At 45.8% G+C, this 21,462-nt stretch overlaps 1 protein-coding gene across 7 annotated transcripts in view; it reads left to right on the forward strand.

Moving 5' to 3' along the window:
• The first annotated feature begins 2,025 nt into the window (after positions 1-2,025).
• The window catches only part of AATF (apoptosis antagonizing transcription factor), a 122,519-nt gene continuing 103,082 nt past the window's right edge, over positions 2,026-21,462 (forward strand). For 6 of the 7 annotated variants that reach the window (XM_008271166.5, XM_070061046.2, XM_051824700.3 and 3 more), the window contains exons 1-4: positions 2,026-2,292; positions 3,254-3,445; positions 7,412-7,852; positions 8,299-8,436. In XM_008271166.5, coding sequence (XP_008269388.1) covers positions 2,202-2,292; positions 3,254-3,445; positions 7,412-7,852; positions 8,299-8,436 — 862 coding nt within the window. In that variant the 5' untranslated portion in view covers positions 2,026-2,201. Of the gene's footprint in view, positions 2,293-3,253; positions 3,446-7,411; positions 7,853-8,298; positions 8,437-11,079; positions 11,368-21,462 lie in introns of those variants that run through there. The other variant, XM_089317371.1, reaches the window with a different exon arrangement.

Consider the following 21,462-nt stretch of genomic DNA (forward strand, 5'->3'; position numbering starts at 1 on the left):
ACTTTTAGTCTCACCTCCCGGCACATCTCTGCTCTCATAGTCAGGGGTGGAAAAAAATCTTCAAGGAGGGTGATGTTTTTGAAATTGCCCCTCCCATAGTCCATCCTCTATTCTTGCCCAGCCCTACCCTCCCATCCCCCCTTCTCAAGGAACTGGAATGCACTTGGGAAGGACCCTCTGAGAGCCCTGGAGCCGCTGCCCCCTGCTCCTGGCCTCAGCTTGTCTCAAGTTGCATCCCAAGTCTCAGAGTTCTTTCCTCCCCTCCTGGAGTGCTCCTGCCACTCTGGGGGAGCACTTGGGGCCCTGGTATGTGTGTGACAGTACTGCTGTCTGGATTCCTTCCCATAAAGGTCTTCCGAGTCAGCAGGGAGCAGGACAGAGAAAGGAGGAGAGGGAAGCAGGGTTGCGGCTCTCCCTCTGCTGCGTGTCTGTGCTGCCCAACTTCCTAGCTGACCAGCAGTGTCCTGTCTGCCTGACAGGTCTCTGCCCTGCCTCACCGCCCTCTCCCCTGTCTCCAGCCTCTACCTGGAAGGCCAGGTTGCTAGGTGATTCTTGTGCCCAAAATAGCAAGGGAGGAGGACTGAGGGAGGTAGTTTCCTCCATGTGGGATGGAAGAAATGCTTTTGTACTTCAGATCCAGCACCTGGTCAAGGCCCAAGGAGCACTCTTTTTGCTCTGGGGACTTAGATGTACACACAGGACTGCAATTACACGGGGTAAATTTAGAGACAACAAACCTAGCACATTCTCCTAGCCTGAATGATTTTGTCTGAGGCCTCTGCCTAGCCTGGCATTCTTTCTCTACCATGTCCGAGGGAGTTTGCTCCACAAGTTCTTCTGTTCCGCGGCAGCCCTGGATGTCTTTGTTCAAGGGCCACCCACAACAGGGACACGGGACCCACCACACTCAAGCGGGCTCCTGTCATCATTCTTGACCCGGAGAACGTGGGAAGACTGTAAAAGTCAGGAGCCCAGGTCTAATCCTTTAGGTTTGATGGGAGGCACGGGGGAGCTGTGGGATACAAGTGGTTTGGGCTGTTGCATCCCACGAAGGGGCTCTGAGATCCTTTTGTTTAGGCGGTGCTAGGTTCTTTTGCTCCCCCAGATGCTAGAATGGACCACTCTGTGCTCACACTTAGCCCCTACTGCAGTTGCTGTTTCCAAGTTTGTCAGCCTCCCGGGGCTGACAACGGCAGCAGGCAGAGAATCTAACTTATCTTGTATCTCATCTAGCAGTGCCTGCCACATAGTGGGCAGTCTGGGAATGCTCCACGAAGGAGAGAACATGTAGAGAAATTCTTTTTCCACGTGCCTGCGCGCAATGAAATGCACCTTATTGTTTATAGTTGAGTCTGCCCCTCTGCCCAGTCTTCATTATTCTCGCATTTGAGCCCCAGCTGCGCTCACCTCTGACCAGCAAAGGCAGTCATATGGAGGGGTGTGCAGCAGAGAAATCCCTGCTTCATCGCCCTCTCCCTGCCGGGGCAAAGCTACCTGGAGAAGCCACAGCTCATTATTCCTATTACTAAAGACCCCAGTGGTCTGGTCTGCTTCACATTACACATACAGACACATCCCTGATAAGAAGTCCCCAAAACCAGACCGCCCAGGGGCCGGAGGCGCGAGCCTGGCCCGCGACCCCTGTGAAATGTGAAAAACCCAATCCGGTTAGGGGCCGGGCCTCCTTGGGTCAAAAGGCGAAACGGAAGTTCGAGAAACTTCTCCCATACTCCCTACTCTTTTCCAAATCAGCCACCGTGGGCTACGGCTGCACTACGCTTTACTCCTAAGCCAATCTCGTATAAATTTTGATGCAGATTTCGTGCGAAGTCTGGAGCCGCCCGCCACTCAAACCCTGCTTCGCTCCGGAGGCGGTCACGTGCTCTTGCGCGCTCCCGCACCGCCCAACACAGCGCCGGCCCCCTCCACGCACGCGCACACTCGAGGGGGCGGTGACAACCCCTTCAGCCTTCCGCGCGCTTCCGCCTGGATCCTAGCAACGCTCGCAGTGACGCGGCAGGCCCCGCCCCTTCCCGAGCGCGCCTCCCGGAAGTAGCCGGTCGGGAGCTGAGCGCTGTACTCCGCGCGGTCCTCGGTAGTGGTGTCGGGGCGTGAGGACCCGGCTGGCGGGGACAGAGTGTGCCTTCTCGGCGCTTGGGCTGCGTCTTCACCTGCGTTGTTCCGACCGAGACCTGGGGACGATGGCGGGGCTGCAACCTCTGGCGCTGCAGCTGGAACAGTTGTTGAATCCCCGACCGCGCGAGGCGGATCCTGAGGCCGACCCGGAGGAGGGTGAGGCCTGACGGGGGCAGGCCACGTGCGGAGCTGCGGGACTGGGTCCTGGAGAGCCGGGGGGCCGCCCGGGAGGGACAGGCAGCCAAAGCCTTGCGGCCCGGCCTGCTCCGTTTCCCCTGAGCTCGGGAGGAGGCCTTGGGCTAATCTGGATGCGCACCCTAGACCTGGTGCGCGGGTGGGTGGGCGACCGTGGCGAGCACTCGCGCGGAATGCTGGTCCTAGGGTTACCTTGGGCGAGGGCTGTTGGAGAGTGCAGGAATAGCCGGGGGAAGGTTACCTTTCCGAATGCCCTGACCGGTGTTGGCGTTAGGCAGGGAGGGTCGGAAGGCGCACCGCTGGTTTATATTCCCGACTAGCAGTGCCCCAGAACTTCCTTAGGGAACCCAGGAAAAAGTTGCACTCCCTGGTGCTGTTTAAGCAAGCTCAAGACGCTTGCTCGGGGTGCGCCGGCCGAGCCTGCGGTTCTGTAAGCCGCTGTTCCAGCTCTGGGGGGGGAGTGATCCTGTTTTAAAACTTGAGGCGGAGAAGTGCGAGGAAGGGAGAACGAGGAGAGAGGAATGCTAGGGCTGATCCACGACTTGGGAATTCCAGTTGAAGCAACTGGGGACTGTGCAGCCAGGGTAAGCGAAGCCACCTCCCTGCAGGGTGGCAGCGAGTCGGGCAGTTAGGGCATGACTGCTGGGAGGAGCTACTGTCCTGTGGCAGTGGAATTAGACTAGTTTTGTAGGAACCGAGGCGTAGCAAGGTCTCCACTAGTACAGGCGGAGTCAACTTTCCCGTCGCCAGCAGCGGTGAGGCTGTGGTCCGCCTACCTGGAGAGGTAGTGAGTTCGCTCTTTCTGGAAGTTGGGGCTTCTTGGAGAGAACATTCGAGGGTGAGCCAGAAGGATCGAACAGGGTTCTCATGAAAGTTCCTCCCCACCTGGAGAATCTGATTACTTTTCTGCCTCCCCCCACAGACACTGCTGCCAGAGTGATTGACAGGTTTGATGAAGGGGAAGAAGGGGACGGTGATTTCCTGGCGGTCGGTAGCATTAGAAAACTGGCATCGGCCTCCCTCTTGGACACAGACAAAAGGTATTCTGGCAAGACCATCTCTAGGAAAGCTTGGAAGGGAGACCAGTGGGAGCAGACTCTGCCAGGTTCATCTGGTGAGTAGACATAACTGCATGGAATGCATCGTAACGTAATTTTTTAGGGTCAAGATCCTTTTGTTTCTGTTTTTGTTTTGATCTCTGCGGGACCAGGCTCTGTGCCCCTACCTGTTATCTTAGGAGAGGCCATTGATTTGTCTTAGAAGGGGCCTTAGAGGTTGCTGCGTTTCATTTCAGCAGGAATCTGAAGCCCAGAGTTATTAAATTGCTGCACTCCGTAGGTCCAGACTAGTGGTTTCTCCCTACAAGGAGTGAAAGAAGAGGCAGTGCATGGAGGCTGTGGAAGAGGGCCAGTGCTGGGAAAGTGCTATGTCTGACGGCTGCACTGCTGTTGGGTTTTGACCCTTTCCCTTTGGTTTGTCAGCTCTTGCATCCATCAAGTCGCTGTAAACATTAGTTATTTGTAAAACTCACGTTTTGCTATTGTAAAAATAACATAATGCTTCCCTTTTCCTTCCAAGAGAGTTGGGAGGATGTGTGCCTGCACTTTTAAAGAATTATAAGTTTCTGAGTGGAAGAAGGGGCTGAATATGGTGATTATCAAGAGGATGCCATTTGTTTTCCTTTAGAGAGGTCAGGGTGCCATGTTGAGAAGCCACAGATAGTATAAAAGGAACTATCCTTCAGGTTATGATATCTGCGATGTAGCCCTTGATGTAGTTCTGGGAGCTCCTGATAAGCTCATTTCATATGCTTTGCCTAGAGACTGATAAAGAGACCAATCATGAGACAAATATGATAATATTTATTGAGCTCTCACCATGTGTCAGCTACTGTGGTTAGCTCTTTAATTTAAGTTCTAACAGTCTGGGATGCAGTAAGTTCTCAAAAAATATTATCACCATCATCATCACATGTATCATCTCATTTAATCCTCTCAGTAGCCCAAGAGGTTGGTATTATATATCCCCATTTTAGAGATAAGGAAATTGAGGGGCAGATTTGTTAGGTAACTTACTCAGGGTCATGCAGTTAGTAAGTGGCAGAGCTAGGATTCACATGAATGCAGTCTGACTCTAGTCTGTGCTCTGCACTACTGTGGTGTATGAATGTTTCTTGGTCTGAGGGATGCATGGCATAAAGAATGTAAAGGATTATTTCTGTTGACTGTTTTGCACTTAGATTTTGTATTTATGCTTTTTACAGCCTTCTCTTTGCCTTAAGTTTATGTATACCTCTTAAAAAAAAGTATTTTGGGGGCCAGCATAGTGGCTCAGTAGGTTAAGCCACTGCCTGCAATGCCGGCATCCCATATGGGCACTGGTTCAAGTCCCGGCTGCTCTACTTCCATTCCAGCTCCTTGCTAATGCAACTGGGAAAGCAGTGGAAGATGGCCCACATATTTGGGCCCTTGCACCCACATGGATACCTTGATGGAGTTCTGGGTTCCTGGCTTCGGCTTGGCTCAGTCCCAGCCATTGTGGCCATTTGGAGAATGAATCAGCTACTGGATGATATTTGTCTCTCTCTTAACTATGTTTCAAGTAAATAAATAAACCTTTAAAATTTTTTTTTCTGAGTCAGAGAGAGGGTCCCCATCTGCTGGCTCATTTCCCTAAGTGCCTGCATGCTAGGGTTGGGCTGGGCTGGGTCAGAGCTTACACTGGGAGCCGGGAACTCTGTCCAGGTCTCCCATATAGGTGGCAGGAGCTTAGTTAGTGAAGCAATCACTGTTGCCTCCAGGGTCTGCAAGCTGAGTTAGGAGCTGGAGGCTGGTACTGAATCCAGGAACTTTAGTCGGATGTGGGCATCTTACCCAGGGACTTAACCACTGGGCCGAATGACCACACCTATAAAACTCTATAAAGAAATACTGAAGACCCATCACATTTTCAAAACTAGTTCATTTTATTGAAGACAGTTGTCAGTAAGTGATTTCTTTGTAAAAATCATCCTTGCTGTACATGGGGCTTTTATGTTCTACCCTGGAAGAGATTGGATAATCAGTAAAAATCTTTGAGTTATCAGGTGATGGCCCTAAGCACAAGTAAAACCAGGAGCCTTAACTGGTACTCTGTCTACTGCAGGATCAAGTTCAGGCTCCTTCCCAGGAAAACATGACTCTTCCTGATCGCATCTCTGAGCAGCTCTGCAGGCCCGCCTCTCACCATTTGCTTGTGCATTTTGCACTCCAGTGCTGTTTCTCTCTCTGTCTGGTAACTGTTGTTTACACTTCATAAGTAAGATTGTAATGTCTTCTTCCAGGGAAGCCCTTCCTTGCCTTTCCAGAAGAGCTGGTGGTTCCTTCTCTGAACTCTGTATTAATGACATTGTAATGTGATGATTAGATGCATATCCACCACTCCCACCAGACTGTCATCTTCTCCCTTTAGTATTAAATTATGTTTGTCTTGCCTTAGCCCTTTTTTTTTTTTTTAGTATTTATTTATTTATATATTTGAAAGGCAGAGTTACACAGAGAAGGAGAGGCAGAGAGAGAGAGAGGGAGAGGTCTTTCATCCACTGGTTCCCTCCCCAATGGTTGCAACAGCTGGAGCTACGCTGATCCAAATCCAAGAGCCAGGAGCTTCTTTTGGGTCTCCCATGTAGGCGCAGGGGCCCAAGGACTTGGGCCATCTTCTACTGCTTTCCCAGGCCACAGCAGAGAGCTGGATCAAAGAACAGCCAGGACTTGAACCAGCACCCATATGGAATGCCAGCACTGCAGGCGGTGGCTTTACCTGCTATGCCACGGTGCTGGCCCCTTGCCTTAGCCTTTATCCATCTACACTTGGCTCATATTTTATAAATATGCAGTAAATAGTATATACTGATGTGATAGAGTATACATTTGGGATAATTAACGATGAACTGTATTTTTTCAGATTCAGGTATGGCAAAACTGATAAATCCTGAACATCAGTTGAAGTGCTAGCATTCTTCATCATCCAGCTCAAATGCTGTCCTTTGCGTGGTTGCAAGCACTGTTTAAATTCACTTGCATTTCAGTTAAAATTTCTCTCTGTGCTATTGAAATTTTGTCAAAGCACTTCTGATTCTTTCCTGTATTACAATATTTATTTATTTATTAAAAATTTTATTTATTTGAAAGGCAAGGTTACAGAGAGAAGGAAAGATAGAAAGAGAGGGAGAAAGAGATCCTCCATCTACTAGTTCACTCCCTGAATGGCTACAACATCAGTCTGGGCCAGGAGCCAGGAGCTTTTCTTCTTCCTTTTTTTTTTTTTTTTTAAAGACTTATTTATTGATTTGAAAGAATTACAGAGAGAAAAGGAGAGGGAGAGAGATATCTTCCATCTGCTAGTTCACTCCCCAAATGATCATGATGGCCAAGGCTGAGCCAGGTGGCTGAAGTTAGAAGTCAGGAGCCAGGAGCTTCATCTGGTTCTCCCACATGGGTGACCTGGGCCCAAACACTTGGGCCATCTTTTTCTGCTTTTCCCAGGCCATTAGCAGGGAGCTGGATTGGAAGTGAAGCAGCCTGGACATGAAACAGCTCCTATATGAGATGCCAGTGTCATAGGTGGCAGATTTACCATGATGCCAGCCCCAGGGACCAGGAGCTTTATTTGGTCTCTCATGTGGGTGGCAGGGGCCCAAGCACTTAGGCCATCTTCTGTGCTTTCTCAAAGTATATTAGCACGGAGCTGGATCACAAGTGGAGCGGCCAGGACTTGGACCAGCACCCATATGGGATGCTGGCATTGCAGACTGCTGGTTAACCTGCTTCACCACAGTGTGAGCCCCTGCATTACAATTTTTACAGGTCTTTCTCACTAGAACCTTTCATTAGGGCAGGATCCATGTTCTATTCTTTGCTTCCTCCATGCCATTTCAGAGATAGTAGGTAGGTAATACACATTTGTAGAATGGAGTTGAGTACAATAATACATTCTTCCCCCCGATTCCATAATTCTTTAGTTGAAAAGAAAGATATGGCCTGGTATTTTTCTTTGAACAACAGCCAATTTTTCTTTCTTCCCTCCCTCCCTTCCTGTTCAGACAAGGAAACACCTGATGAGGAAGAGCCTGGAGATACAGACTCGGAGGGACTGGGTCTGGAGGGCTCTGATGAAGACCTGAGTGCCCCTGAGGAACAGGAGTATGCTGATGAGGAAGAGGAAGAGGAAGAGGGAAGGAAGAAGAGGAGCAGGAGCCGCTCTGCACACACGCCAGGCTTCCGAGTGCAGAGCATCAGTGACTTTGAGAGATTTACTGAGGGAATGGATGACCTTGGGAGCGGTGAGGACGAGGAGGATGAAGATGAAGAGAGTGGCATGGAGGAAGGGGAGGAAGGGGATGAGGAGGAGGACTTGGAGCGTGAGAGTGAGGAAGACAGGGCTGGAGACAGGAACAGTGAAGACGATGGTGTGGTGATGACCTTCTCCAGTGTCAAAGTTTCCGAGGAAGTGGAAAAAGGACGAGCTGTGAAGAACCAGATAGGTTTGTGCATGGTTTTGTTGCTTGTTTTTTCAGAGTATCTGCTTTTTGTTTGTTTACTGTTTGTTTTTGGCTGTGCTGTCTTTTCCATGTCCTTCCAATTAGTTTGTGACATGCCCCGCTTACCCAGAGGGCTAAAGCCCATTCCTCCATGCTTAGCCAGCCGCCTCTGTGCTGAGCTGCTTAACTGGTTCTGCTCTAGTACTTCCGGCCACTGTGGAAGATTGAAGAGTGTTTTCCCCACTCCTTGGGCTTTAGCCTTCCTTCTCTCATGTAGCAAATATTTGCTTCCAAGATACAGAATTTATTTCCTATAATAGAGAGTGTTTCCATGGCATGAAACTGATAAAGCTATGCTGCCTGGAGATTGGCGTGGTTTCCTGCCCCTCCTCCCTTCCATCCCAGGAAGATTTGACAAGTCAGTGATGGCATTCTGGTTTTCTTTTTAGCACTGTGGGATCAGCTCTTAGAAGGAAGGATCAAACTGCAGAAAGCTCTGTTGACCACTAATCAGCTGCCTCAACCAGATGTTTTCCCTATTTTCAAGGACAAAGGTGGTCCAGAATTTGCCAGTGCCCTGAAAAATAGTAAGTATACTTCTGCCATATTGGGATACTTAGAAACACTGGGATACTTTGGACTACACTGGGATTGATGGGAAGGAAGAAGAGAAGACAAGATACTATTTTAATGATGTTATGATAGCATGGTGATTTCAAAACCCCCTCCCCAAAATAGCACTATAACCCTTTTATCAAGTGAAGACAACTTTGATTGAATGGATTGTGTGTTCTGCTTTCTTCTCCCCGGTCCTCATTCCTCCCTCACCTTTCTTTAGGTTTTCTGAGTATTTCTTTAATGCTTGGGGAAGACTGAAAACCCCCTGACCTTAGAATGAAAGGCAGTGAATGAGTAATTAAACTCATCATTTAAACGGGTTGTATCATGCGCTTAGAAGATGCCTGCCTTTGGGAGGTCTTTAAACAATGTGCTAAGATGATCTTGCTCGTATTTTCTCATAGAGTGAGGAACGATGGGGACTGTAAAGGGAAGAATACGTTTGGAACAGAAGTGTGGAACTGTTAGAATTCTAGAAGAGAGCAAGAATGTAGAGACTGTTGGGTGCTCAGTCCCCTCATTTTCCAGAGGAGGGCCAGAGAGGATGACTTGCCCAAAGTTAGGAGCTCGCTGATGCATGGCAGAGACAAAAGCGCCAGCTTTTCTCCCTGCAGGAGCTTCCTGCACAACACTGCCTGCGTGTTTTGTGGGCCTGGATGCCCAGAGACACAGGACTGGGCACACAGAGGTTTGGGATGAGTGTGCTGTGGTTAGAATCATTATTTGCATGCTGAAAAATGGTGTTTTCACTTGTTGTTTAAAGAGTATCATGGAGTTAGAGTTGGCATATACCTGAGGAGGATGTCTGATTTGGCTAATGCCTCTAGGTAGAGCCATGTTAAAATCCTTCAAGTAAATGACATATGATTGGTAGGTTATAGAATTCTGTAAACATTTTGTGTAGGCAAATACCTGATTTGATTTAGAATGATTTTCTACAGACTAATTTTTATTTTTTTAAAAAGATTTATTTATGGGGCCAATGCTGTGGTGCAGTGGGTTAAACTATGACCCACAGTGCCAGCACCCCATATAGGTGCCAGTTCGAGTCCCAGCTGCTCCCCTTCCGATCCAGTTCACTGCTAATTGGCCTGGGAAGCAGTAGTAGATGGTCCAGGTCCCTAGGCCCCTGCATCTATGTGGGAGATCGGGAAGAAGCTCCTGGCTTCGAATTGGGTCAGCTCCAGCCATTGCAGCCATTTGGGGAGTGAATCAGTGGATGGAAGATCTCTCTTTTTGTCTCTCCCTCTCTCTTTGTAACTCTGTCTTTCAAATAAATAAAGTAAATCTTAAAAAAAAAAAAGAAAAAAAGAAAAAAGCCAACAACTCAACAGCTGGGACTCAGGTTGGCACTCTGCTATGGGATGCATCCTGAGCAGTAGCTTAACCCACTGCACCACAAAGCCCACCTCCATAGAGTCCAGTTTTTAGATTTTATGTCCTTCGTACTTGAAGTCTGTTTCCTGTGTGAGAAGTAGGCAGTCCTCACAGGAAGCCTGGATGGACTATGAGGGTAGACCGTTTTTACCCCCTTTGTCAGCTTTCCCTCCTTTCTCCCTTAAATAGGTAGGGTGGTGCTTTTCAAACTTCTTGAGATTTTTGGAACACTTCTGCTATTTTTAATGCCCTGGTACCCTAGTTCCTGATAGACCTTTGGATGAGAACCAGGCTGCTTTAGTTTAAATATCTCACAATGAAGCCTTTTTTGTTTTGCTAACTCTTTGTTCTTACTTAAGCCTTTCGCAATTTTAAAAAGAAATTTCATTTTAAAATGTGGCTTTTTTTTTCTTTCTTTCTTTTTTTTTTTTTTTTTTGACAGGCAGAGTGGACAGTGAGAGAGAGTGACAGAGAGAAAGGTCTTCCTTTACCGTTGGTTCACCCTCCAATGGCTGCTGCGGCTGGCGTGCTGTGGCTGGCGCGCTGCGGCCAGCGCACCGCTCTGATCCGAAGCCAGGAGCCAGTACTTCCTCCTGGTCTCCCATAGGGTGCAGGGCCCAAGCACTTGGGCCATCCTCCACTGCACTCCCGGGCCACAGCAGAAAGCTGGACCGGAAGAGAGGCAACTGGGACAGAATCCGGCGCCCTGACCAGGACTAGAACCCGGTGTGCCGGCGCCGCAGGCAGAGGATTAGCCTATTGAGCTGCGGCGCCAGCCTTAAAATGTGGCTATTTTAAGGATTAGCATCAGATATAATTGACACATTCTTAGATATCATGTAGTTTCTTTAGCCGTTTTAATGTTATTTAATTTTGATGTTAACAAAGAGTTCTCCTTATTTTAATCTGTCTTTTTTGTACATAGCCAGTTTTCTTTGCCTCATTGGTAAATATTGGTTAACCTGACAAAGATGGGTTGTAGAAAAGAGAGAAGAAAGGAATGTTTGGTGTCATATTTTTATTTTTTAAAGATTTATTTATTGACTTATTTGGAAGAGTGACAGAGAGGGCGAAGCAGAGAGAGAGAGAGATTTTCCATCTGCTGGTTCACTCCTCAGATACCCTCAACAGCCTGGGCTGATCAGGCTGAAGCCAAGATCCAGGAACTCCATCCTGGTCTCCCACGCGGGTGGCAGGATGCCAAGTATTTGGGTCATCTTCTGTTGTTTTCTTAGGTGCATTAAAAGGCAACTGGAATGGAGCAGCTGGGAATGTCTTGAGCTGAATATGCAATATGGGATGGCAACTTTGCAAGCAGCAGCTTAACTCACTGGACCACATTGCCTGCCCAGGTGTCATATATTCTAAAATGGGAAGATGGAGTTCTCTAGTTCCCAGAATGTCTGCATCTGAAGGGTAGCCAATTTTTGTTTCAACTTTTTTTCTGAAAAGTTTTTTTTTTAATTACTTTATTTATTTGAAAGTCAGAGTTACACAGAGAGAGAAAGAGAGAGAGAGAGAGAGAAAGAGAAAGAGAGAAAGAGAAAGAAAGAGAATCTTCCATTCCTTTGGTTCACTCCCCATTTGGCCACAATGGCTGGATCTGAGCTGATCCAAAGCCAGGAGCCAGGAGCTTCTTCCAGGGTCTCCCACATGGGTGCAGGGGCCCAAGGACTTGGACCATCTTCTACTGCTTTCCCAGGACACAGCAGAGAGCTGGATCGGAAGAGGAGCAGCCAGGACTCGAACCAGCGCCCATATAGGATGCTGGTGCTGCAGGCTGGGGCTTTAACCCGCTGCACCACAGTGCAGGCCCCCTGAAAGTTTTATTTATTTGGAAAGGAGAGAGATAAGGAGAGAGAGGAGATTTCCCATCTGCTGGTTCACTCCTGAAATACCTGCAACAGCTAAGTGGTCTAGCCTGAAGCCAGGAGCCTGGAATACCATCCAGGTCTCCCACACTGGTGACAAACCCAGGCACTTGGGCCATCACTTGCTGCCTCCAAGGCACATTAGCAGCAAGCTGGATTAGAAGCAGAGGGTGGGACATAACCCCACGCACTTCATTATGGGATGCAGGAATCCTAAGTGGTAACATTAATCTGCTGTGGCACAGTACCCACCTGTTTCAACTTTGTTTTGATAGTGTGATTGTGATGTAATATGTTATTTATTTCACTGTCTTGGTAAATAATTTAAGAAAAGTTTCTAAGCTACAATATTTTGGATGACCAATATATACTGTGTTGTACAGCTGATTGTTTTTGTTTTGACAGGCAGAGTAGATAGCGAGAGAGAGACAGAGAGAAAGGTCTTCCTTTTGCCGTTGGTTCACCCTCCAATGGCCGCCACAGCTGGCGCGCTGCGGCTGGCACACCACGCTGATCCGAAGGCAGGAGCCAGGTGCTTCTCCTGGTCTCCCATAGGGTGCAGGGCCCAAACACTTGGGCCATCCTCCACTGCCTTCCCGGGGCCACAGCAGAGAGCTGGCCTGGAAGGGGAACAACCGGGAAAGAATCTGGCGCCCCAACCGGGACTAGAACCCAGTGTGCCGGCGCCACTAGGTGGAGGATTAGCCTATTGAGCCGCGGCGCTGGCCAACATAGACCGATTTGTACCAACCTTAAAACAAACACTGGAACTAATGTCTTTAATTGAATCTCTTTGTCAGTTTGCTTGGTCTTACAAAGTAAAGTCAGACTACTTGGGTTTAGATACCATCTCAGCAATGGATTAGCTGTATGACCTTGAGCAAGTTACTTCTCAGTAAAATGGGGATAAAATGGTTGTGAGGATTAAAGGGCATAATCAATCCAAAGCATTAACACAGTATCTGGCGCATGTCATACCATAATTGTTATCTTTTTCTTCTGAGAGAGATGTTTGGCAGTGTGTTCAGCCATCTGAATGATTGTCCTTACTGTAGCTAACCATTATCCCTACTTTTTAATTTAGTGAAATTCCTGTTACAATTAATTAGTTAATATTTTTAAAGCTTGCTGCTTTTTTTTTTTTAAGTATATTTACTTATTTGAAAGGTAGAGAGAGAGAAGAGAGATTGATCTTCTATCTACTGTTCACTCTCCGAATGTCTACAGCGGCTGGGGCTAGGCAGGCCAAATCTAGGAGCTGGAACTAGATCCCATTCTCCCAAATGGGTGGTATGGGCTCAGGTATGTTAGCTATCATCTATTTCCTAGGTTGTATATTAGTAAAAAACTGGAATTGGAAGTGTAGCCAGGACTTGACTCCATGCACTCTGATACAGAATGTGGGCATCCCTTGCAGTGGTTTTTTTTTTTGTTTGTTTTTTGTTTTTTAAGTTTATTTGTTTGAGAGGCAGAGTTATAGACAGAGCGGGAGAGACAGAGAGATCTTGCATCCGCTGGTTCACTTCCCAAATGGCTGCAATGGCTAGAGCTGGGCCAATCTGAAGCCAGGGGCTAGGAGCTTCTTTTGGGTCTCCCCTGTGGGTGCAGGGACCCTAGGACTTGGACAATCATCTACTGCTTTGCCAGGCCATTAGCAGAGAGCTGGATCAGGAGAGGAACAGCTGAGACATGATCTGGTACCCACATGGGGTGCTGGCACCATGGGCAGAGGCTTAACCTACTTCTCCACAGTGCCAGCCCCCCTAGCAGTGTTCTAACAGCTGTGCCAAATGCCCAGCCCTCACTACATAATTTAAATTAACTGTTTTTTCCAGAAATGGGTAGTGTTACAATCTTTTATAATACTTATAATTCAGCTTTGGCCTCTGAGGTCACTATTAATAGGTGGCTAGAGATTTCCTTATGGTCAAACCAAGTTCCTACCTCCCTGAAACTGTTAACCTGCCTTTGAAATATTCCGTTGGCTTTGGTGACACTCCATGTGCTGCCTGAGTTCTTCCTTTCTGGTTTCAAATTCTCCTTTTATCCTGTCAGTGTAAATTTCATTGCATTTAGAATCCTGTCTTTACGTTGTATTTTCTTAAGATATTCTCTCCTTGGCACTCTCATTTATTCTCTTAGCCCCAAGTGTAGCCTCTGACACAGCAGGAGTCCAGCTCTGTTCTAGCTGGTACACTCCTGAGCACCACGCCTTCGTACCATCAGCATGCCACACTCCAGAAACGGAATGAATTCACCCTGCTCCCCAGTTACTGTGCTGGTACACATTGGTAATTCTGACTCTTAAACCATGAAATGATTTCAGAGACATTGTTTGATATTTTAGTGGCTGCAAAGGTGGTAAGTTATGAATAACCTTAACAAAACTAAAGGATTTTTCTGCACAAAACCAACTCTTTTTTCTAAAGAGTTTTTTCTTTTTGGCTTTGATTTTCTTTTAAAAATTAATACTCTTCTAGAGGAGGGTATTTTGTGTTGATGACAGTAGTATGTCAGGAAGAAGACAAATTACTTAAGGAAGGGGCTTGTTTTGTGGCACAGCAGCACTAAGATGATGCCAGCCTCCCATAGCAGAGTGCTGGTTTCATTCCCAGCTGCGCTGCTTCTGAACCAGCTCCCTGCTAATGTGCCTGGGAAAGCAGCAAATGATGGCCCAATTACTTGGGCCCCTCCCGCTCATGTGAGAGACCCAAATGGAGTTCTGAACTCCTGGCTTTGGCCTGGCCCAGCCCCTGCTCTTTCAGCCATTTGGGGAGTGAACCAATGGATGGGAGATATCTCTCTCTGTCTCTCCCTCTTTCTGTCTATTTCAAACAAACAAGCTTTTTCAAATAGTTACTTAAGGAAATCTTAGCATGAGTTATTTAAAACTTTTCATCATGGAGTATATGGAACCTTTGTAAAGGTAGTAAGAATGATACAGTGACCTTCCATATACTGTAACCATCTTAAGCAGGTGCCAGTCTTATTTCTTTTGTACTTACACTGATTCCCCACCCTGCCCTGGATTATTTTGAAGCAAATCACAGACATCTCTTCTTTTATCAGTAAATGTTTCAGGATTTAAAGAAATCAAAACAACATTGTCTTACATACAAGCATTAGCAATAATTTCCTAGTAAGCATGACTGGGCAAGCGGGAGAATTGGGAACATTTCTGTGTCAGGCAGTCTCTACTGTCTTTTTCAGAGTTGTTCTATAGCTTTAAATGAAGTGATTAAAGGAAAGCTAAACTGCAGCCATAATGAGTTGACCTTTTAGTGAAATGCATGCTATTAATGTATTTAATGAGATGCTTACAGACTGCAGTGAGTACCATGTTTCATTACAGGTGTAAAATGCAATATCGTTAAAGACCTTTAATAGAAACAATGCTTGACATTTTGATATTTCCCATAAGCAAAACATGCAAGAACACAGTATAATGTAATATAAATGTAGAGGAAGGATTAAATTTTTTTACTTGTCTAAGTATAAAAATAAATTCCAGTCTTGGGTAGATATGTGATACAGCAGTTAGCTTGACACTTGGGATACCTGCAGCCCGTTTTAGAGCTCCTTATTTGAGTCCTGGCTTCTCTGCTTTTGATCCAGCTTCTTGCCAGTGCTCTTACTGGGAAGCAGCAGGTGATAGTGCAGGTATTTGGGTCTCTGCCACCTGTTTTGGACACCCAGATTGAGTTTTGACGCCTGGCTATTCCAGGCACTTGAGGAGTGCACCAGCTGGTGTAAGATCTGTCTCTATCTGTGTCTCTGTCTCCCTGCCTTTTCAAATAACACTGAAAGTAGATACTTATCAATAAAGTGTATTTTCTTTGCTCCCCCACATCTTTCTACTTCTAATTCATTTGCTTCCTCTTTGTGTGGCTTTTTCTGTCCCCAGTTATTTTGACCTAAATCGACTAAAATTTTTGAAGTTAATTTGAGCTTATCACTAACAGATACCTTAAAGAATGATGTTTTAAATTTTGAGTAAGTCATAGGCAATCATGGAGTCTTGATAATGTTTGTGCTTTATTTGTTTATTTAAAAAGATTTATTTATTTGAAAGGCAAAGAGAGAGAGACAGAGGGGTCTTCCATCTGCTGGTTCACTCCCCAATTGGTGCAATTGGAGCTGGGCTGATCCGAAGCCAGGAGCCAAAAGTTTCTTCTGGTCTCTTGTGTGGGTGCAGGGGCCCAATTACTTGGGCCATCCTTTGTTGCTTTCCCAAGAGCATTAGCAGGGAGCTGGATTGGAAGTGGAGTGGCCAGGACTTGAACCAGTGTCTATGTGGGATTCTGACATTGCAGGTGGTGGCCTTACCCACTATGCCTCAATGCTGGCCCTGTTTTTTAAATTTTAAAAATTTACTTGAGAGGCCAAGAGATGGAGACAGAGAAAGAGACGCACAAAAGTGCTCATGTCCACTGTTTCGGTCCCCAAATGCCTGCAATGGCTGGGGCTGAGCCAGGCTAAGGCTGGGAAGCAATACCTCATTCCAGATTTCCCACTTGGGTGGCAGGAATCCAGTGATTTTAATCGTCGTTGCTGCCTCACAGCTACACATTAGCAGAAAGCTGGAGTCAGGAGCAGAGCTGGGTATGGAACCCAGATAGTCTTAGTTGGCTTCTTCACTCTATGCCAACACAGTCTCCCTGCTTTATTTTTAAATTTTATTTATTTTTAAGTAGATAGTGTATTTACATGGTTCAACATTCATAAGATACTAGACTCTATAGTGTACTATATAGTACTAGACTCTATATACTCTTCACCGCTGTGTCCCTGCCACCCAGTTCCCTATCCTTTAGGCAACAAATATTATTAGCAAAATCTCCCCCTTTTTAGTTGCTGAGATGTCTTATGTCTCAGTTAACACTTTATGAATCCATGGCACAGTTAGCAGAGTGATCTGTAGAACCTTGGAATGTTCTCAGTTACTTGGGATGGGTTTAAGCATTGCTTGGGACAAAGGCACTTGTACCTCCTGCAAGTGTAGCCTTGTGCAGACTTAAGGGCCCTTATACAGACTTTGTTAAGGCAGGATGACATGAGTACAGTTGATCTTTTTGTCTCAGTGGATGGCTTTCATTTTAAAAAATAATTTTACTTGGGTCTAGCATTGTGGCGCATTAGATTAAACCGCCACCTGTGAAACCGATATCCTGTATGAGCACTAATTCAAGTCCTGGCTGCTCTGCTTCTGATCCAGCTCCCTGCTAAGTGTACCCGGGAAAGCAGACAGAGGATGACCCAAATGCTTGGGCCCCTGCCACCCACAAGGGAGGCCCGGATGGAGTTTCGGGCTCCTGGATTATGCCTGGCCCAGCCCCAGTTGTTGTGACAGTTTTGGGAGTGAGCCATTAAATGGAAGATCTCATCTTTAGGATTCTTCTAATTTTTCACTTTTTAAAAACATCTTTATTTAATTTAATTTTATTTATTTGAGAGGTGGAGTTGTAGAGAGAGAGAGGGAGGGAGAGAGAGACAGAGAGAAAAGTCTTCCATCTGTTGGTTCACTCCCCAAATGGCTGCAATGGCCAGAGCTGGACCAGTCTGAAGCCAGGAGCTTCTTCCAGGTCTCCCGAATGGGTGCAGGTGCCCAAGGAATTGGGCCATCTTTCATTGCTTTCCCAGGCCATAAGCAGAGAGCTGGATCAGAAGTGGAGCAACTGGGATTTGAAACAGTGCCCAAATAGATTGGCAGAAGCATAGGAGGCTAAGCAGCCTATGCTGCAGCATCGGCCCCCACTTTTCTTTTTTTAAGAATTTTATTTATTGATTTGAAAGGCAGGGATTCAGAGAGAGAAGGAAAGGGAGAAAGGTCTTCCATCCATTGGTTCAGTCCTCAAACAGTCAAAACAGCCAGGACTGGGCCAGGCCCAAGCCAAGAGCCTGGAGCCTCTTCCAGATCTCCCACGTGAGTGCAAGGGCAGTAATTGGGCCATCCTCTGCTGCTTTCCCTGGTGCATTAGCAGGGAGCTGGATCAAAAATGGAGCAGTTGGGACTCGAACTGGTGCCCATATGGGATGCCAGCACTGCAGGCAGAAGCTTAACCTTCTGTTTCCCAATGCCAGCCCATAATTTTTTACTTAAAAAAATTTATTTGAAAGGCAGAGTGACACGTTAAAAGGGAGAGGCCAAGTGAGATTTTCCATCCGCTGGTTCATTTCCTAAATGCTTGCTATGATTAGGGCTGGGCCAGGCCAAAGCCAGGAGTCTAAAACTCCATCTGAATTTCCCATGTTGGTGGTAAGGGCCCAAGCATTTGATGTCAGTGTCAGAGGCGGAGGCCAAACCTACTGGACTACATTGCTGGCCTCTAGTTTTTCATTTTCATAAGGCATTCTTGGATAAACATCCTTGTACGTATATATTTATAAAATTTATCTAAAAGTAGCACTGAAGAATATAAATATGCAAGCTGTAAATGCAATTTAAATTTTTCTAGTAAGCACAATAAAAAAGTAAACAAGTAAAGTTAATTTTGGTAATTTATTTTATGTAATATTGTAAAATACAATTTTAACATGTAATCAATATAAAAGTAATAATGAGATCTTTTTCATCTTTTTTTCATGTTAAGTCTTTGCAATCTAGAATCTAATTCTGCATTTATGGTTCATCTCAATTTGAGCTAGTTGCATTTTAAGTGCTCAGTGGCCACATGTCGCTGGTGGACACGGTGTTGGACTGCCCAGAACTGCATCACCCTGGAAATGTAGCTGCTGGGAGAAATGATTGTGCTGTTTTTGTTGTTGTTGTTGTTGTTGTTTTAAGGTTTTTGAAATATAGTGCCAGAGTGGCCTTTAGAAAAATTGTAACAATTTAAATTCTCATCTGTAACAGTTGTTTTCCTGCACTTCTGCCACCACAGGGTATTTCTGGTCTCTTATTTTTCTTTAACTGTAGGTGGGAAAGAAGGCAATCATTTCTTGATGACTTTCTGTTTGATATTTACATAATGCCTGTTGACTTGGTATTGAAATAAATGCTATGTTTTGTCTGTGTATTGCAGAATGAGTTCTGTATAGGAGGACTTTTGGTTCCTACTGAGTTACTACTTTGTCCAACTTGCTTAACTGGGCATTTGTGTTATATACGGAGAGAGAGCGATCACAGAGCAGGAGCTCTTCCGAAGTCTCAGTGGTGGAACCAGGAGGCAAGTGTTGAATTCCTATGTAGTGATTCCACATAGACTGCAAAGGAGCACTAGACTGAGCGCAGAACTGTGGAAGCTAAGAACTACTGAAAGCTATCTTGGTAGAAAATCATTTTTTTTTTTTTTAAGATTTTATTTATTTATTTTAAAGGCAGAGTTACAGAGGCAGAGGCATAGAAAGAGAGGTCTTTCATCTGCAGGTTCACTCCCCGAATAGCTGTAATGGCCAGAGCTGGGCGATCTGAAGCCAGGAGCCAGGAACTTGTTCCTGGTCTCCCACGTTGGTGCAGGGGCCTAAGCACTTAGGCCATCTCTGCTGCTTTCCCAGGCCATAGCAGAGAGCTGGATTGGAAATGGAGCAGCTGGAATTCAAACTGGCTCCCATATGGGATGCCGGCACTGCAGATGGTGGCTTTACCTGCTACGCTACAGCACTGGCCCCTATCTTTTTCTTATTTGTTAAATTTTAAAGTATTCACTTTATTTGAGGGAGCACTCATCTAGTTGTTCACTCCCTAAATGGGTATTACAGGACCTAGGGCTTGGCCAGGCTGAAACCAGGAGCCAGGAACTCAGTTCCTGTCTCCCACATGGGTGGCAGGGACCTAAGTACTTGAGCCATCACTGCTGCCTCCCAGAGTTCACATTAGTATGAAGCTGGAATTGGGAATTGAACTGGGACTTGAACCCAGGTATTCTGATATGGGCTGTGGAAGTCTCAAGCAGCATCTTAAGTGCGAGGCCAGAGACCTGCTCCTGTCTTCCGACTTCAGATCTTAACTCTTGAGTAAGATGCTACCCTGCTTTATTGTTATTTGTCTTAAAACCTTTTCTTCAATTGTTTTATTGAAACCACACTTGAATAAGATAAACAGCACAGAGCATCCAGGATGACAGTACTCCCTTGTCTTACATTCAATCTCATTCTATTTATTTCTCTAATTTTACATCATGTGTTTATAGCTCTGTTTATTTTATGAAATGGAAGAAGATGCTGACCAGTTAAGAAAGGAGGGGCATGAGAGTTGACTGTTTAATTTAGTAATGTGGTGATTACCTGTGACCTTGATGAGCATCTGTGGAGGTGTAGGAATAGAGGCTTGACTAGAATGAGTTCAGGAGAGAATAGGAAAAACAATTTTTTTAAAAGTTATATTCATTTATTTGAAAGGCATAGTTATAGAGAGAGAAGGAAAGACAGAAAGAGATCTTCTGTCTGTCGGTCTGCTCCCAAAATGGCCGCAGTGACCAGGCCAAAGCTGGGAGCATGGAACTCTACCCAGGTCTCCCACGTGGGTACAGGGTCCCAAGCACATGGGCCATGTTCTGCTCCTTTCCCAGGCATTTTATTTTAGCAAGGAACTGGATTGGAAGTGGAGCAGCCAGGACTTGAAGCAGTGCCCCTATGGGATGGCGGTGTTGCCTGTGGCAGCATAAACCCAATGTGCCACAGTGCTGGCCCCAGAGGGAAAACAGTTAGAAACTGTATATAGACAGCTCTTTTCAGGGATGCTGCTTTAAAGGGAGGTGAAGAATTGGGACATTAGATGGTGGAGGATGTGGAATCAAGAGAGGAGGTATTTTCCTTAAAATAGGAGAAATAATAGCATGTCTATGTGTTGATAAGAATGATCCAGCAGGGAGGACAGAATTGTGATGCAGGAGAGGGGGACATTTTCTGCAGTGCTGTTCTTGAGTAGGTAAGTGAAGTTGGGCCCCATGCATTAGACAGCAGTGTGGACAGTTAACTGTGACGACAGGCACAAGATAGGCAGCAAGATTGTACATAAATGGACACAGATGGTAGAAGTCTGAAAATTCTCTTAGGTTGTTGCATTTTCTTTGAAATAGAAACCAAATTTTGAATGAAGAATGGGGAAGAAGCAGTGGAATTTTTAAGGAGAAAGTATAAAATAGTCATTCCATCTTCTTCCCACTTAGGTTTTGCGTTCTGCCCTGCCACTACAGCCAAGATTTCAGGGCTGTATCCATATGTTGACTGTGTGAGTTGAAGTCCAGTAAACTGCACTTAGAGTGTGGCTGCCATGTATACAAGGTATAATACAAGGGCAGGGAAGAAAATTGTGTGGAAAATTGTATTTTCTTACCCTGAATTTAGAAGCATGACTCCTAGACCAAAGAATGTTTCTAGTTTAGTTTAAATTCTTCCTTCCTAGTTGAAGTACAACATTCTATCAATTACTTAAAATCATACTTTTAGTTTGCTTCACATTTGGACTATTAGTTTTTAAATTTTCTCCCCCCCCCCCCACTCTTGTAGCTTAATTGTATCATCTCGAATGTTTTTTCCAAACTTGAAGTCATGCCAGGTGTCCTGTGAACTGTTCCGGTTTGAACTGTTCTCAGCATGTAGAGTTGTCCCCTTGGGACTTCCATTTCTTTCTCTTCTAAGTTTCAGGCTTTCATGCTCTTTTGTCTTCCTGTGTATGTGTGTGTGTGTGTGTATGAAAAATTAAAAAAAAAAGATTGTTTTCATTTAATTGAAAGGCAGAGGGACAAAGAGGGGGGAATCTTCCATCTAGTGATTTACTCTCCAAATGCCCACAATAGCTCAGACTGG

Source organism: Oryctolagus cuniculus, chromosome 17 (genome assembly GCF_051225735.1).
Source record: "Oryctolagus cuniculus isolate XC-2025 breed Fujian yellow rabbit chromosome 17, ASM5122573v1, whole genome shotgun sequence".
Taxonomy (NCBI): domain Eukaryota; kingdom Metazoa; phylum Chordata; class Mammalia; order Lagomorpha; family Leporidae; genus Oryctolagus; species Oryctolagus cuniculus.